The 19289-nt window shown below is 39.2% G+C and overlaps 1 protein-coding gene across 17 annotated transcripts in view; it reads right to left on the bottom strand.

Annotated features, from left to right (window-relative positions):
* PCDH15 (protocadherin related 15) overlaps nucleotides 1-19289 on the bottom strand; it is a 789181-nt gene that overhangs the window by 171731 nt on the left and 598161 nt on the right. For all 17 annotated transcript variants that reach the window (XM_047088664.1, XM_047088665.1, XM_047088662.1 and 14 more), the window contains one exon: nucleotides 17607-17723. In XM_047088664.1, coding sequence (XP_046944620.1) covers nucleotides 17607-17723 — 117 coding nt within the window. The remainder of the gene's footprint in view (nucleotides 1-17606; nucleotides 17724-19289) is intronic.

The following is a 19289-nucleotide window of genomic DNA, read 5'->3' as shown; positions in this document are numbered from 1 at the left end:
ACTCGGATGAAACACAGCTCATACTAAAACATAGGTCCTTATACATTAACCCAACTTAACATTCACCTATGCTATCCGACAGGAACACTTTGACATGAGAATGAATAGTGATACAATTGAGCAAAGTTACTTGGGAAAAATGCTCTAGAATTAGAAGCCCTTGTAAATCCTGCCTTAGGGCTCTGCCCAGGGAAGTTCCGGAACACATATCCCGTGAGGAATGAATGAAGAAAGAGCAAGATGACAGCACAAACTGTTTCAGGAATGAAATTTCAGGGTTTCTGTTAGATTTGGCACCCATTCTGTCCGTAGTATAACCAAAATTCTGAGGGCAATCACAAGATTAGTGACCAAGAAACTTTAAGTATGTTCATTATACACCACACACGCTCTTGACGAAAGCTGGCACATTCATGGTCCATTCTGAAGTACAGCTTTAACTGATCAACGTTTATTTATTTTTGGGACAGAGAGAGACAGAGCATGAACAGGGGAGGGGCAGAGAGAGAGGGAGACACAGAATCGGAAACAGGCTCCAGGCTCTGAGCCATCAGCCCAGAGCCCGACGCGGGGCTCGAACTCACGGACCGCGAGATCGTGACCTGGCTGAAGTCGGACGCTTAACCGACTGCGCCACCCAGGCGCCCCCAGCTTTAACTGATCAAATAAAAAGAGAAAAAGTTCTGGTTTTATAGAATGCTGTCTCTCACCTGCCTAAACTATTTTGCTATCCAGAACACCAGGCCCTTCCTAGGAATCCTTACAGATAAATTTGTATGTATATGAAAATAAATGTTATATGTTAGCTATGTCAATGAACTTTTTGTTCTATGATTTTACCACACATAAACAGAATGTGGCTTTCCTATGGCATCATCAGCCCACCAGAGACATTTTAATTTTTCCCTCTATCACATTGTATCAAGGCACCACATTTTATTTGATATCACATGCAACAATAACTAAATACCTAAAATTATTTGGATTTTTCCTTTGAATATATTCAAAAGGCTTTTCATTTTCTTTCCCTCCCTCCTCCCTCTTTTCTCCCACCAACATACTTTTTCTCTATTCTTTTCTTCCTTTCTTCCCTTTCTTTCCTCCCTTCCTCCTTTTTTTTTTTTCTTTCCAAAATCTTTAAAAAAGTGTTGCTTTATACTTAAATAATCAGGCTATATGACAGGCAAAGGCAATTGGCTTTGGGGACAGCCTCAACATGCCTAATACTGTCCCTGGGCCATTTATGACATGAATCAGGTCAACGGCATGTTTCTCAAGAAGTCATAAAAAGTAAAATTAATAATAAAATTAAAAGTCATTAAAAGTCATTAAAAGTAAAATTAACCTGGAAAACAATGTCATCATAAAATCCACATATTCAACCACGCTAAAAAAAAGGACTATTTATTATAAGCTTTATCACTTAATATTTATCACTCTTAATTTTTAAAATCCTTCAGTACTGATTCCATTACAATTTAATAGATATGATCAGAGTATTCTAAATTCACTCAACTGTATTTTTAAAAATACAATGAAATAGTCCATTGACTTTATAAGTTATATATTTTAATAAGTACATTATGTACACATTAATATATCATTTAGGTAAATATAAATTTAAATATTAACATTAAAAACCCAAATATTTGGCAATTTAGATAAATATTAATTTATCAATGTTTTAAAAATTTAAATTGTGCCAGAAATTGAGGGACTTTGGTTTACACTCATGTATTCCCAATATGTTGATATTTCTCCCAGTTGAATACATTGAATACAATTTTTTTTTTAAGTAAACCAAGTAAACCAAGCCAAATGTTTGGTAAGCCAACCTGTAAAAAATACTTAAAACTGAGATGAAAATATTTATCACTCTCTACTTCAGGATAAGCTAGTATGTATATTATACTATATTTCTCTGTATATGCATTTATATGTTTATTAAGAGAGTTTTTTGGACCATCCATAGACAGAAGGAAGATCTATCTTTTTATAAAAAAGTAAATATTTAAAATTTTATGACTATGGCCATAGATTCTTTTTCTATAACATTTCCAAATTATAATAAAGTCACTAACACTACAAGTAGTTTGCAAAAATTATTTTCTTCCACTTCATACTACATTAAAACTAGGCTACAGTTTAATTTATAAATGATAAGCAAATGACTTCTTGGTCCTGCACTCTGATAAAACAAATTGATCGGTCTTTGCTTAGAACCAAAGAAATCTTGGGGGCTACCACTTAGTTCCCTGTCTTTATTCTTTTAAAAAATATTTTCTTTTTTTTAAATTTTTTTTTCCAACGTTTATTTATTTTTAAGACAGAGAGAGACAGAGCATGAACGGGGGAGGGGCAGAGAGAGAGAGGGAGACACAGAATCGGAAACAGGCTCCAGGCTCCGAGCCATCAGCCCAGAGCCTGACGCGGGGCTCGAACTCCCGGACCGCGAGATCGTGACCTGGCTGAAGTCGGACGCTTAACCGACTGTGCCACCCAGGCGCCCCTAAAAAATATTTTCAATGTTTATTTATTTTTGATAGAGAAAGAGACACAGAGTGTGAATGGGTCAGGGGCAGAGAGGGAGAGAGACACAGAATTGAAGCAGGCTCCAGGCTCTGAGCTGTCAGCACAGAGCCTGATGCGGGGCTCAATCCCAAGAGCCTTGAGATCATGACCTGAGCCACAGTCGGACACTTAACCAACTGAGCCACCCAGGCCCCCAGCCATCTTTAGACACTACCACCACTGAACCATAACATTCAGATAAATTTTAAAAGATTTTGGCCAAAGTTAGTTCATACATGCTGTTAAGACCCAAGGTGGCATTTGAGGACTTAGACAGTTAGAAAGGCTCTTCCTCAGCAAAACATTTGCTGAAAGCCAAGCTCATTTTGGCCTCTGTGAGATGGAGCAGAGTCTCTCCTTCATTTATGAAGACCAATATTTTACCCCCAGCCTCCTTTTGTTAGGATAGTTCTAAATGCATTTGTATCATCTGAGGAATTATTTTCTTGTCTTTCTGTCTTCATGCCCTTACTTACCACAGTTGTTTAGAAATGTATTCAAACTGTGGGTTCAAAATTAAAACAAAAAAACCAAATTATATATGGTTTTAGGTCACCACCAAAGAAGACGAATACTTTAGATATCCACATAGTGGAATCCATTTAGTTTTATTCTTTAGTTAACTAACTAAACTATAATATCTCTTCCTTAGAACAGATATTTTAATATCATGAGGTAAAATGTATTTTGACATTTCAGGCAATGTAGATTTTCAAATAGGGGACTACAAGGTAAACTTTGATCCAACATGATTTATGGAAATTTCATGGGTAATCTCATGATATGTATGTATGTTAAGCGTTCGACTTTGGCTCAGGTCACGATCTCACAGTTCGTGGGTTCAAGCCCCGCATCTCTGTGCTGAAAGCTCGGAGCCTGGAGCCTGCTTCAGATTCTGTGTCTCCCTCTCTCTCTCTCCCCCTCTCCTGGCTCGTGATCTGTCTCCGTCTCTCAAAAATGAATAAATGTTTAAAAACATTAAAAAAAAAAAAAGACGACGAAGCAATTTTGGAATTTTGATCTATTTACCTATCCACCACAAACAGGCATTATCAAAACAAATGAAATAAATTAGCCAAGACATAAACATTAATTTAATAGGAAAGTGGTAAAATTGTTTGCAAAGATTCTCTTTTCAGCAGGAAGTGGGGGCAAAGATAGAGTTTCTTATCATTGTGCCTCTTGGAATCTTTTGAAGGGTAAATACAATGGGTCCCTTGTTAAAATTTTATGGAAACTGAGGACACGTGTGAAGCGTAACAGTCAGCAATCTTGAAGCCTCCTCACTTACTGTGACAGCAATTTCGGTAAATCCAGCTGACCTCGTCTGTCTACTGGAGCATGCATGACTTCAGACAACCGTGATTTTGAAAGACTAATGAGGTGCTGGGATAGCAGCCCCTCTTAATGTCACTTCCATTCACCACAAGGATTTGAGATATTTTTTCCCTGAATTTTCAAGTAAGTGACACATTCTCCTTTAGAGCGATATATTTCCCTAAACAAAATGTTCAAAAAAAGAACCCTGATATTAGTGGGAGCTTAATCGTTCAATGGGTGCTGAAAACCTCGAGTTGACACCACATAGACCACTGAAATTAAAACTGATGTAAATTTAAATTTAAAAACTATATAAAATATCAGTAATTGAAAATTTTATAAATTATCTATTCCCTAATACCTATCACCTTGCTCATGTTTATAGCAAAGGGATGAATTCATTATACGTGGGATTCACTCATTCAACACGTCTACTGACTAGACACAGCTGAGTCCTGAGGGTATTAGAAGGAGAACGGAGTGGAGGAGATGGAGGTCATCTCATATCCCTACCTTCCTGATGATCATCAAAAGTCATTCAACAAGACTGACCTCATACGACACCGAGGTCGCACCTACCTCCACATTCTTCTGTTGTTCACTCTGCTACATCACTCCTGCGTGAGTGGTTCCTCCCAACATCCAAGTTTCAGATGGCCCATCCTCCACCCACACCCTTTCATAAGCCCCTTGAGTCAACCCTTCCTCTCTATTTGTCAATCCTTACTCTCTGTTTTTTTAGACAATGTACCCTTGTCTGAATTATGTTACATATTTACTAGACTATGGGTTTGCACATATCTCTGTCCCTTGAGGGTGAGTTCCACTTGAGCAGATGATTTTTTGCCTTTCCATTAAGAGGTCAAAAATAATTTGTTAAGTGCATACTTAAAATATGATCAATGCTTACACATACATGTATCCAGAACGGCCAGGATGCCCAAATCTAGGGATATCACTTACGTGGACACGATGGGTGGCTGTGTGTGGAATCCCCACTGTGGCTGAAATGTCACCTGCATCCCTACTTGCAGTGGCCACGTGCACATTTTTTGAGAGCAGAAAGGAAGTAGAGATTACATCGGTGACTTTTTTGGGAGGGTGGTGGGGAAAGACACAAAAGAGATGATGATAGAACCTATGAAAACATAGCTCCCAAAGGAAAAAAAACAGGAGGAGAATACATATTCTTTCAAAAAAGATCCCTGAGCACAGTACTAGAGAAACAGAACTATTGTCATGAAAGTTCTTTCTTCTTCTTCTTCTTCTTCTTCTTCTTCTTTTTTCTGGACTGGCTGAATATAAAGCAGTATCTCTTCCCTACTTCACAGCTCCTGTCCGTACATTCTGTTACCCCTGTAATTAGAGTCAATACCTTCTGCTGTTAAGCTTATCCTTTAAAGTAATGACACAATCCTCTTGAGTTTTCTAATAAAGGGACCCTGAGACGGCTTATATTATCAAGATACAGATGATGTTTTCTCACACCAACTACATTACACAATGTGCCAAATCTGAGTTGTGTTGTGAGTTAACCAGTTGTTGAAAAGGATTGAGACTTCTGAGTAATATTTTTGGTAATTGTGAGAATCATAGTTACATAGGTCATTTTGTGTATGGTGTGGAAGACCTCCAAGAATTGGCTTATCTCAGAAAGTAGCTAAGTTGGGGCCCTGGGTGGCTCAGTGGGTTATGCATCCAACTCTTGGTTTCGGCTCAGGTCTTGATCTCATGGTTCACAGGATCAAGCCCCATGTTGGGCTCTGCATTGACAGCACAGAGCCTGCTTGGGATTCTCTCTCTCCCTCTCTCTCTGTCCCTTTCCTGCTCACTCTCTCTCTTAAAATAAATAAATAAACTTAAATAAAATAAAAATGTTTAAAAATAAAAGAAAGTTGCTAAGTTGTTGGCATGTTTTGAATTTAAAACCCACTAATATCTGTCCATAGATTCCCATCTATAGCTAATGTTCATCTCTCAAGATGACAGGCAATGATGAGAAAGACAGATGTGCTCCTGTACTCCTGTACTTACGGGGCTCATAACTGGGACAAGGGGGACAAAAGGTCCACAGATAAACACAACCGCCTACTGACATTTCTGATAAAAGCTCTAAAGAAGCATGGGCACTAGCACATGAACGTGCTAGAACCAGATGACACAGTTTCAGGATTATAGTCAACTGGACTTTCCACCTCACTGCGCAGGCATTTACACATCAAGATGTGCCTTGAACACGTCCCCTGCTACACAGATCGTAGCGACTGTGTTACTGGTCAAGTCTGATCTGGTGCATCGTTTGGGTACGAAAGTGACAAGCTAAAACGTAAGGTGTGTGTCAAGATTGTGGATACTTTATCTTCCACTCAAGGGGATAAAAGTAGACAGGTATCATTATGAAGTGACATAAATTAAAGATATCAATTTAAACAAAAGACCTTGCTAATTTTCGGTTAAAAAAAAACTTTCTTGAAGTATGTACATATTTATTTGGGTGGGGGGGTGTAGAGACCCAGTTAGCACGTGTTTTCGTGAAAATTTTCCTCTCAAATTGGTCAATGACACAGATGACAGCAGAATTACTTTACAAGTCCAGGCACTGACATCCTCAGGTGTACAAATGATGACTATGTCAGCACTGTACCAAACCAGAGGTGAAGTTCGCCATCTTTCCCATCTGCCTGAATGCAAGGACGAGGAGAATGAAACATCAACTAACATCTCTGTGCCTGACATTGGCTAAGCGCTTTCATTCTTCATTAAACCCAAACACCAAGCCAGCGAAATGGTCTTGTTATTCTTACATGGAAATGAGGTTGAAAGAAGTCAAGTAAGGGCAGTACAGTATCATTTTTCCTGGTTAAACACAGATGCCAACCCCTAGTGACATTCGTCAATAGCTTTGAAGGACTCGGGCTGTGTGCCAACCCTAATTGCCCTCAGGAAGGACATGACTTAATGACATCTATTAACAAATGAATTAATTGATTTGTTTGTTCATGTACTAGGCTCCTTTCCAAATATGATTTGAGGTAGTATGTGACTTATTTAAATAGAGTGGGGATTCCAAAATGTGAAAGGCATTTCCGCTTTGTGATGTCCTTTTATCTACTAAATTTGACTGTGAAAGGCTCAGCAAATATTAGTATGAGCTAGTACTGGCATAGCCATTTATTCAGCACATACAGAGCAATATGGTGACACAGTGACAACCTGAACCGGGCATTTTTTCCCTAGATGATGGGAACATGACAGCCCCCCCACCAAAAAAAAATCCTGTCATGATGGTGTTGACATTAGATTTTTTTACATCAAAAAACATTTATATATGACAGAGTGGGTCTAATTAATGTGGCAGAGTAAATGTAAATTTATCTCAAGAAAATAGAACCCTGAGATTTCAATTACCTTCTTTATTGCTCAGTTCATTTTTACTTATGACTTACATTCTTATAGTGAGCATTAAACACAATATGTTTTCACTTAATGATGATAAAAATATAATTAATTACTACAGAAGGTAACTGCAGGTCTGTATGAAAGATGTTCCAAACTTGCAAACATAGGGAATTTCAACGAGACTATAATGGGCCAAAATAATTAAGTTCTTAATACCAGGGGATATCTTGATTCAGTAATTTTTCTTATATACATAATTATCAAGAAATTACTTATTCAGACCCACATAATTTTCTTCGTAATAATGGGAATCACATTAAATCAGGGAATACTAAACCTGTTATTACCATTACACACAAACATGAAGTAATTTGTTTTCAAGTATACCCAGATTCTTCCCCCTGATGTGGTTTCCAAACTTCTTTTTCCCCATGTCTTTGAAAGCAACTAATATGATGTATTCTGTAATGGTATAATTCTCAAAACCTCCCAAGTATCATTTGGCATTAGGGACTACTGTAAAGGGGTTTGGGTCATGTTTGGCAATCATAATGGTTTTTTTAGTGGATCTGACCGAACGCTAAGGTATCCTTGAAAGACCCTGGGAAACTCTCCAAGTGCGGTTTTTCCCTCCCTCTCCCCTCCCCTCCCTTTCACACCTGTAGTGACTGCAACGTGTTGACGACATAGTGAGTCCACACTTGCACAGCCAACTTCCTTGTGCCGGATGTCATGACCTGATAGAGGTCGGGTAGTGCACACAATTCAGTTTCTACGGATGCGGCATTAACATAACTACTGAAGACACTGAGCAGTAGTTATTTACCTCTGTATCTTCGGGAAAACATGTTTTTCAAAGGTAAACATGTCTCAATCCCCTACAGACATCAAATAAATAACACATTCCTTGTCAAATGTTTTCACTCAGATACATTTTGAAATTTATAAAAGTAACGTCACACATTCAGCTTTCCTCACAGAAGCCAACTCATGAAAACAAAGGAACTTAAAAGTAGGGACGAATCTGAACGGGAGCTAATAACTAGTGATCCTGTCCCCTCTGTTTGAAATTCCTACTTTTCTTAGGATGAGACAAGAAATCTTGGCACTATCTTCATGGTCTAGCCGAACCTACAGAGTCTGACTTGGGTTTACTGCTCCAGACTCCTGACAAAAGTATTTTCTTTTGGTTTTTGATCATTATTTTTCTTCCTCTGACTTTAGGGCCTAATTCTGTCATGTCACCTTCCAGTGGAAATGCCTCTTTCTCTTCCAGACTTCAACTTTCAGCCACTTTTTCCAGAAACTTCCTTGACTTTCCATACAAAATCAGGCTCCCTTCTGTCTAATTTCATAGCACTATAAAGATTTACTTTTCAGAGATTTATGGTCTGTCATTTCTATTTATTTGATTTCTAACTCTCTGAATTTGAAATTCTTAGGCTAGGAAACATGACCGTTTTAATCTTTAATACCTAATGCAGTACTCTTAATTAACAACGGATACACACGTGTAATAAATATTAAAGGATTTCTATTTTGTTTGGAACATAAGGACAGAGATTTAAGTTAAATATAATCCACAGTTTATGAAACATTGCCGTCAGTGGATCAACAGGCATATTTGCTTCTCATTTATTTACTTTTTTAATATTTATTTATTTATTTTGAGAAAAAGAGAGAAAGAATCCCAAGCAGGCTCTGCTCGGTCAGCACAGAGCCTGACACGGGGCTCGATCTTAAGAACCTGTGGGATCGTGACCGGAGCCCATACAAAGAGTCAGATGCTCAACCGACTAAGCCACCCAGGTGCCTCCACTTAGCATTTCTTTACATCTTTTATCCTCATACCTTACTCCTACAATCTTCCTCAACCACTTCAATGAATTTAAAGAGAACCTTAACTGAACAGTTGTGGTACATCGTACTATTGTTCAGTAAATATCCACTCCTTTTTCCTCCACTTCCAGGCCCATTGATTCTGGGTTGGGCTGTGGGACTTGCTTTGGTCAATGGACCCAAGACAGACACACGGCCAGTGGCCTGACCTGTGGCCATGTCAGTTGGGCAGATTCCCTTGTGGTTTCATCGTCACTGGGAACAGGGCAGGCTAGCTTCGGCAAAGATCCCTGAAAGAAGACTCACGTGGGACAGATTTGAGGCCAACCTTCAGCCAGAGAGCAAGGTCGGCCAACCCCTAGCTGCCTTGGAGATCTACGAGTAAGAATATAAATCTTTGATATAATGAATTAGTAACAATTTGGTACTGTTTACTCTGCAGCATTTTTGGGGGAAGACCTAATTGTTGCATACTGTGTGCAGTTTTACTTTTTTTTTTTAAAAAAAGCCTTTATATAATGGCATTATTTTCTTTTTCTTACTACTTTCACGGAGTATTACGTTCTCACATTTCATTCTCGGTGCTGTGTGCTCATAAAATCCTGCTGTGCTAGAAGTTCTGAAGATACATCACACTTAATAATGACCATGGCTGTATGGGAATCTCTCTGAAGTGCTAGTCCCCCGTGTGGCTGAAATTCCTGATCCTGAGACTCCCCTGAATGCTTTGGGATTCTCTGACTCTGCGGCAAGTCTGCTTGGAGCAGGGGAGAGAACGGGGGTGAGGGTCCTCCATTATCATGCCGGGAGAGCCAGGTTGAAAGCCAGACACGCCATCGCATGCGCCCGGAGCACTGGCCGGCTCAAACAGAACCCTGAGTTCAGAGGGCTCCCCTCAGGCACATGCACTGCAAAAAGACCCCCGGAAGAGATCAGGCTGGGAAGTCGTCACAGAGGCCCGCTCCTTCTCCGCTGCCCCGTACCTTACGCATCCCCCGACCCATGCTCGGTTGACCCGACCTGTGACCTTTACAGGCTTTCCCGGAGTGCGGGTGAAAAGAAAAGAGAGAAGGTAGCAGAATATAAACAGTCAATACAGAAGGCAAGTATCAGAGATGCAAAGCCTGAAAAAGACCAGGGAAAGACAACAACAATGGCAGATAATATTTGCTGAATATTCACTGTATGGCACCAATTGTTCCCCACAAATGCTATCATATAATCCTCATACCAATCCAACAGAGTAAGTACTATTTTGTTATTCTTTTTAAAAATTTGTTTATTTATTTTGAGAGAGAGAGTGTGTGCACATGAGTGGGGGAGGGACAGACAGAGGACACCCCCCCCACCCCCCGCCCCCAGCAGGCTCCATGCTGTCAGCAAAGACCCTGACTTGGGGCTCTGAGTCACACAAATAGTGAGATCATGACCTGAACTGAATGCAAGAGTCAGACAATTAATGAACTGAGCCACTCAGGTACCACATAAGTACTGTTTTTTTTAATGCTATTTATTTATTTTGAAAGAGAGCAAGTGGAGGAGGGACGGAGAGAGGGGGAGAGAGAAAGGATCCCAAGGAAGCTTCATGGTCAGAGCAGAGCCCAACGTGGGGCTTGATTTCATGAACTGTGAAATCATGACCTGAGCCAAAATCAAGATTTGGATGCTTAAAGGACTGAGCCACCCAGGCGTCCCAGTACTTTATTTATTTATTTACTTACTTATTTATTTATTTACTTACTTACTTATATTGTGGTAAGAACACTTAATATGAGATCTACTTTTTAAAAATATTTTTAAGTGTACTATACAGTAGTGATGACTATAAGTTCAATGTTGTACGGCAGGTCTCTAGAACAACAATGACAACCAAATAAATAATCTGGTTAAAAAAAATGGGCAAAGAACTTGGATCAAGATTTCTCCAAAGAAGACATACGGATGGCTCACAGACACATGGAAAGATGCTCACCATCACTCATCGTTATGGAAATGCCAATCAAAACCACAATGAGACATCACCTCACACATGTTAGGAAGGCTATTATCAAAACAATCCAATAGAGAACGAATGTCATGAGAGAGCTAATGTGAACCCTCGTACGTTATTGGTAGGATTGTAAACCAGTACAGCCACTATGGAAAACAGTATGGCGGTCCCTCAAAAAATTGAAAAGAGAACTACCTTATGACCCTGCAATCCTATTTATAGGTGTACACCCAGAAGAATTGAAATCAGGAACTCAAAGAGATCCCTGTAGAGACTCCATGCCAGTGTGTGGCTTAGCTCTGAGGGTGTCGACATCACAAACCCAGATCATGTGAAGCCAAGATACTCTTCCAGACGATCTCTTCCCATTTCCTCTGGCCAGAACTTTACAATAAAACACATGATTTAAGCCACGACGGAGGCCTATAGGAACGCCGTAGAAGCCTTGCTATATTTCAGTCACTTCCCTTGGAAACCGCTTGCTGATGCATACTGGGATGCATGAGGTTTATTCTCATAAAAGAAAAATGGTGTAAATCACGGCTGTATCACTGAGTGACACATATTTAAAGGCCAAAACACCCCCTAAGCTTCACAGATGCTGCCATTTACAACAAAAGAAAAATGCCCCTTTAGTCCTAGAAAGATGGTAGGTTTTAATTAGAAGAGCAATATTTACATCTGAAACAGTTAAATCTAATATTGATCTCAAGTAATGCTAACAACATAATTGTTCTTGAAAGGAATCAATAAGCCACAGAAAGAAAATGACACAGATTCTTAAAACATTAGATAAGCCTTTTCCAGACATTAATCATGTATAAACTTTCTCATAAAACCTTCCCTTTTGTACTCATTTACACTCTCAAATCTAATTATAGCTCATTGTCATTTTAGAGATCAAGTCCCAACTGTCTCTCTGTGTGTTTTCTTTCTAATTAAGTATTCGAGACCAGAGAGACACAGGTTGAGGCTACATCATCTCAATTTTCACAAGCTGACATGCTTTGCAAAAACAGCTTTTGATAACTATTCCCTGACAGCTTTGATGTGAAGGGAAAAAACCAGTGAGCTGTGTGCACTCCCCCACATGCTCCAGGGTCAGCCAATGTGGTTGGTAGGCACTGAGCTTTGACAGAGTCTTTGGTAATTTAAAATGCTGGCAATAATCTAAGTCAGTATAACATAACAACACAAGCCAGGATGTGGTGAGTGAGGAAAACCAGATCTGTAGAGACATCAATGGAAAATAATACTGAACACCATGTTATACGGAGGCAAAAATATAATCTCAAACTCCTAGCCTTGAATGGTTTTAACTTTTTCCCAGGGCAATCATGGATAGAGGTAAGTGTTACTTTGGTTCTACTGTGAGACCCAAGGGGTAAACATTTTGAGAAGATAACCACCATTACTTGGCATTATTTGGTGACATCTTGTCAATTCGATAAAACACAAAGTATGCATCGCAGAAAAGAAAACCCGGCCATCTTTTTTTACTCTCTAGAGACCAACGACACTTGAATGATTGGGAAGGATGTTAAAGCCACCTGTGAAAACACTTTAAAAATAGTTCCCCAGGCAGGGTGTCTGAACTCTGAATGGCCAGGAAACCTCTCAAAATCTCAGCAGAGGGGAAAAAGTACCCTACACTTGCAATTATTGGTCCTTTAAAAAATTCTTTCTTTTTTTTTTAAGCTTATTTATGTATTTTGAGAGAGAGGGAGAGCAAACGAGCACCGGGAATGGGGGCAGTGAGAGAGAGGGAGAGAGAGACTCCCAAGCAGGCTCTGCAATGTCAGCACAGAGGTCGACATGAGGCTCGAACTCACAAACCATAAGTTCATGACCTGAGCTGAAGTCGGATGCTTAACTGACTGAGCCACCCAGGCGCACCAAAATTATTTCTGACCAAAAAAACATAGTGAGAACACTCAACTGATTTTTAAAGCCAATTACTATTGAGAACTTTCAAGATTTCTCTTATGGAACATATTTATTTCCCAAGTGAATATCCAAATTCGGAAAAAGAAGTCTTCGACATCTCAGTAATTCTCACACCAGTATAAGCAAATAAGAAAGTTGGTCACAGTTGCTAATATTGAACACGTTCCCAATCACTACTTTACTTTAAAAAGGAATCTAATAAATTCCTGAAATGCATGAAGTGGAAAGAGTACTATCACAATGAGGAAAAAAAATCCTCTGTGGGCTCCTCACGCTTTCTTGGAAATAGTAATAATGCAAACTTCATTTATTTATGCCAACTTTTCTGCGTCCACATGCTCGCAAGGGACATTACTCCGTCAGGCACTCGCCCTGCCTGCAAAGAGAACCCCTGTGTCCCAGGGTCTGGCTTGCAGCTTCGGAAAGAATAAAATATGCAAATGGAAATTACACTTGCAGTTTTGTTTTGTCAAAGTCTGGAGTGAGAAGTCTCTGGTGAGCACAAAGAAAAGGTTAGCAATTTTTAATATCCAAAATGATCAGTCATTCCCTACTCATCTCTCTGGTGAACTACATAATGCCAAAGCTGTCACAAAAACAAGGCAGAAAATAAAGCCCTAACAGCTTTAATTCAGTGGGAAAAAACAAAAAACAAAAAGCAACCTTCCCTCTAGAGCACTCTACTTCTGCACAATATGCATTTTATAATTCTTAAATGATATTCAGCAGCAATGCTCTCTCTGCCTCTAAGACCTTACCCAGTTTCTCCATCTGATACCTCAAAGGATTTTGTTGTTGCTATTTTCTAGGTGAAAACGGGTGGTTCTCACTTCATGCAGAAGACACACGGTGGCTTGAAGAAGAGGTGGCCAGCCTCTCGAGGTGAAAATGATTACCTCTGAGTTGTAGCAATGCCCAGTATATAAGTGGTGCCTGGCATTGCACACGGCACCCGCCTTAACCTCACAGCCCTCAGACGGCCAGACTGGGGCTTGCGGATATGCACACGGGTCCCCAAGACCACAAATAACTCATTTCCCGAATACCCGTCACACACTGTCAGTTCTGAAGAACACAGAAATAACTGTGAATTTTTTCATTTATTCAATTATTTAACAAACGTTTCCTAACAGACCACTAAGTTTCAAGCATTGAGTTGCACACAGGAATGCAAACTGGAATTAAGGTTTGATTCCCGTCCCCAAAGACTTCAGCTCCTAGTTTGGAAAGGAGACCATGATATACCCACACGTGTCTCCACAGATACTTACGCATGGAGCCCTGAATGGTATCTTCTAATCAGTAAATGTTTACGGTAGCAACCAAGTGGAAATTGCTTAACAAGCTCATCCAAAAAATACTTATTCTGTACTTATGGCACCAACGTAAAATAACAAAAAGAAAAATCAGTGATACTATTTTTGAAAATTGCGCAATATAATATTTATCTTCTGAGATTTTTCACAGAATTGAGCCTTTATTTCTGGTTGGTGCTGGTGCAGCCCACTGGTGACCATGCTAGCTTAAGGGATCTGCCTTGCAGCAACGATGGGGAAACTCAGGGATGAATGCTGGGTAGGCCAAAGATGGCTGGTGGGTCAAGGATCAGCACGGAGTCTGATAACCTGTCAGAATGGCTAAAAGCAACAACACAAGAAACAACAGGTGCTGACGAGGATGTGGAGGAAAAGGAACCGTTGTGCACTGTTGGTGGGACTGCAAACTGGTGCAGCCACTGAGGAAAACAGTATGCAGATCCCTAAAAGGTTAAAAATAGAACTACCATATCATCCAGTAATCACACTATTGGGTACTTACCCCCCAAAAACAAAAACATTAATTCAAAGGGATACATGTAACTCTATGTTTATTGCAGCATTATTTATAATAGCCCAATTATGGAAACATCACAAGTGTCTATCAATAGATGAATGGGTAAAGAAGATGTAGTATGTGTGTGTGTGTGTGTCTGTGTGTTTAGACACAATGGAATATTACTCAGCCATAAAAAAGAATGACATCAGGGCTCCTGGGTGGCTCAGTAGGTTAAGTGGCTGACTTCGGCTCAGGTCATGATCTCGCGGTCTGTGAGTTCGAGCCCCGTGTCAGGCTCTGTGCTGACAGCTCAGAGCCTGGAGCCTGTTTCAGATTCTGTGTCTCCCTCTCTCTGACCCTCCCCCATTCATGCTCTGTCTCTCTCTGTCTCAAAAATAAATAAACATTAAAAAAAATTAAAAAAAAAAGAATGACATCTTGCCATTTACCATGACATGGTTGGAACTAGAGAGTATTCAGCTAAGCAAAATAAATCAGAAAAAGACAAGTACCATATGATTTTACTCATATGTGAAACTTAAGAAACAAAACAAATGAACAAAGGAAAAATACAGGAGAGAGAGAAAGAGAGAGAGAAACCCAAAACAGATTTTTAACTCTAGAGAACACACTGATGGTCACCAGAGAGGACGTTGGGGGGATGGGGGTAACAGGGGATGGGGGTTAAGGAGGGTACTTGTTGTGATGAGCCCTGAATAATGTATGGAAGTGTAGAATCACTATATTTTACACCTGAAACTAACATAATTCCAGATGTTAACTATACTGAAATTAAAATAAAGACCTTAATAAAAAAGCCTGAGTCTAATAAAATACATATTCACTAACTGAAATAAATATGCTCAGTATCTCAACTGAATGACTGGCATCTGCCTCTCACCCACTGACAAGCCAGCGTTAGGTATAAAATGTTAAGAGGTACTACTGGGGCTGCAAATCTAAGACCTTCTTAGAAGAAGTATGGAACCTGAGCCTGCTGTGTTTCCATGAAAGAGCTTCTGGGTGCAAAAAACAGGGCCTTCTCTCTGGATAGCTTAGATAAGTGACGGCATTTATTTATAGAACAGATAACAGACCAAGACAACTCCTGTGACATCAGTGGGGTGACCTGAATGTCAAACCAGGGACCACGGCGGCAGGTCCCAATGGTGAAATGAGGATTTTGCCGTCCATGCGAAGATGGTGAGGTCTGTCCCACTGAGGTGATGAGTACAGCTACATTAGTCTTCATCTTAATTCCATTAATCATAACACTGCCTTAAATTCTGTGCTAATATGAATTTCTTAGAAATATGAGCATTTTAAGATGCTGTGCTTTTTATACTCATTTAGTACAGCATGTTATAATTTCTATATGCAGTTATGTTCTTCCTGTACGACTGTCAGGTCAGGAGAGCAAAAACTGGTTAGCACAATAATCAGTCTAGGCTTGATGTTCTAAACACAAGTCTTGAATAGAATTGAACGTGTATTCCTAATTTCTAAGTATTTTCTGCCTCTGAAAGTTTACATAAAAAGCAGAAAAAGAACCGATGTCACATTCAGCATCTGTACTGTGTGTGCTCACATCTATGAAATTTGGCCTACCATATTTCCCAAAATGCAGTAAATCAGTTTCAAAGACATTTTAACACACTCAAGAAAAGGAGCTTCTGAGTGAAAGGTCATTGCTTTCATGTTAACATTATTATTTTTCAAGACCTTATAGTCACAAAAGACTTTATATGGCCTGTCACAGTTGAAGCTGAAAAATGTTATGACTGCCATTCACCTTTTCTTAAATAAATACCATTATACAAATAGTATTTATATAAGCAATATAAAGCAGAACTTCTAAATCACTTATATAATTCTGGTCTTCTTCTATTTTCTTACTTTTCTATAATGGTTTATTAGATATTTCTATTATTTTTCTAGAATATATCAGCCACTGACTAATAGTGGTAGCTCACTCAAAGTAAAGGATTTAAAGTCTTCATCATGTGGCTATTATGAGAATAAGTAATTAATTTTTATAGAGCACTCAAACTATTTATAGAAAGCACTTTTATGTAGGTACTATTATTTCTATATGCTACTTTTAAGACAGTAAAATGATAACATCAAGGAACATGTACCTCACTTCTGCTATAATAAGGTTTTCATTGAAAACCCTCTATTTCGGAAGGCAATTTGGGATATCTCAAAAGAGGTAAAATTCTAGATAAAAAAGAAGGTTTTAGATATGTTCTAAAAGAAATATTAATATTTCAATTTTACTCAAATTAACACAGTCAATATAAGTATTGTGTCACCTGTTGATCTAGAGTTTGTTACCAGCACAGTCATATATGAATAACATGGAAAATACATTGGGATCGAACCCAACTGAACTTAGCTTCCACTGTTGTAAATACAGAACCCTAATGATGCTGATTCCAAACCCAGAGAATTCTTTCCACATATATTTATCACTAGTGCTAAACTGGTGAATCATAAATTTTGAACTCCAGAAAAACAAAAAGCATACGCGCAACTGTCTGTGTTCCACAATAATCATTTGCAATATGGTGTGTATCTGTGGGTGCAACAGGCGAGAGCACGCAAAATGCCTGAGAACAGGGTGGAGCTCAACTTTTATGCTGTCCCAGAACCTGCGTCATTTGTGAGCGTGCAAGGTTGTCTTCACTACAGCTCAGAGTATTAATTAACGTCTTCTACTTACAGGAGGGTCTGCGTCTTCAGCATAAACCGTGGTGATAGGTGTGCCCTTGACAGCATCTGGAGCCACCATCCCTTTGTAGATTCGTTTACTAAATACTGGAGGATAATCATTCATATCCTGTAAAACACAATGAAGGGTTTAGAGCCTCCCCTGAAACCAGGTTAGGGACACAGTTACTAGACTGGCCCCGTCTCTTCCTATCACGCAATCCATTAGCCACTGTCAACCTTCCACCTTCTCAATTCCATTACTGTTCCCGCACAACTGTGCCCCAAAGGAACCTGGCAGAGCTCCTGTACAATATTAATGGGCGGGGGTATCAGCTGAAGGCCATTCGACTCGGGCAAGCAGTCTGAAATTGTGCCTTCTGGAGATGGGGGTAATGCTCGAAATGTTAGCCAAAGATACTTCCAGTGGTATGAAGGTGATTTTGAACTTTGAAAACAAGGACTGGCAAATTTGATACAAAGTGCCATTCTCTGGAACAGGTGACATTTTTGTTGGTTTTGTGGTTGCTCCTTTAAAAAAACACAAGTCTTTAATGTGTCTATTGCAACTGAAAATTCCTTATATACTTAGCAAAATGATATGATGAGCACATCTCTGAAATAGAAACTGTGAGATTGCCTTGGATGTGGTCTTCCATTTTTACTGAAGTAAGAGGATTAAGGAATGTTTTCCCTGTAGTACCCTATAAGAACGGCACATAGAATTAGATGTTCCTATAGACAGAATACAATGGTAATTTCCTGAAGGTTTTTTCAAACTAATTTCTAGCTGTCCTTTTTCTGTCTACAATTCGGTGATATGAGTACATTCTTATTCATGCAGGGTCACTCATTAAACAAAATTTATCAAGTTCCTCCACTTTTACGACTCAAGGCTAGGCACTTGGGGATACTGTGGTGATGCACAAAACTAATGGCCCTGACTTCGCGTTACCGAACTGCCATTGGACAGGTAAAGACTGATTCTGTGGCTAGGTAGTGACTTTGCCTAAATTAATCTACTTATTTCGCACAGCCAGATTACTAAGTGTGGTCCCTTGAGAGCTGACCCTTTTGTTTCCTCACCATGTTATCTTTTATGGAGGACTGCATATCATTTTTTCTTCAAAAATAATGCTTATTAAGATGGATGATTTGTATTTCTTAAATTTACTTATTTTAGAATAATTACACCCTGCGTTGTTCTGGGTACTTTGGGTGAGACACAGTTGAACCTAAAGCTCAATGTGTTAATTATCTTGCTCCCCAAGTCATCTTCTTCTCACTTGCTGTTAAAAACGAAGGAAGAAAACTGTCATACATAGTCTTTGTATCTGCTTTGATACAACAATTTCCCTGCACAATGTAAATTGGAAACTCACTAATTAACTGATTATAAACACCTCTCTTTGCAAAGAGGTCGGGATAATTATCTTTTACAATCAAATGGAGCCTTGTTTTTCTGTTCACAGTAGAGTTGACTTCTGAGTTGTAAATATGAAAAACGTGCAGACTTTAATAAGGGATAAGACATTTTCAACAGCAAGCAAAAGTAAAAATATCATTTCCTCTGCTTCATAGATAGTATCCATAACTGTCCATGGACAACAACAACAAGAGGCTTCCTTTATAAATTATGACCTTTAGAATCTGAACAAGAACATAAGTCTGAGAGCACTCAGTCTTGGTAATGAGG

This window comes from Lynx rufus, unplaced genomic scaffold (genome assembly GCF_022079265.1).
Source record: "Lynx rufus isolate CCGP_SWC_20201006 ecotype Redwood Valley unplaced genomic scaffold, mLynRuf1.p SCAF_25, whole genome shotgun sequence".
In the NCBI taxonomy this organism is placed as follows: domain Eukaryota; kingdom Metazoa; phylum Chordata; class Mammalia; order Carnivora; family Felidae; genus Lynx; species Lynx rufus.
The sequence above is the reverse complement of the archived record's forward strand: the minus strand, read 5'-3'. Positions and strand labels throughout refer to the sequence as shown.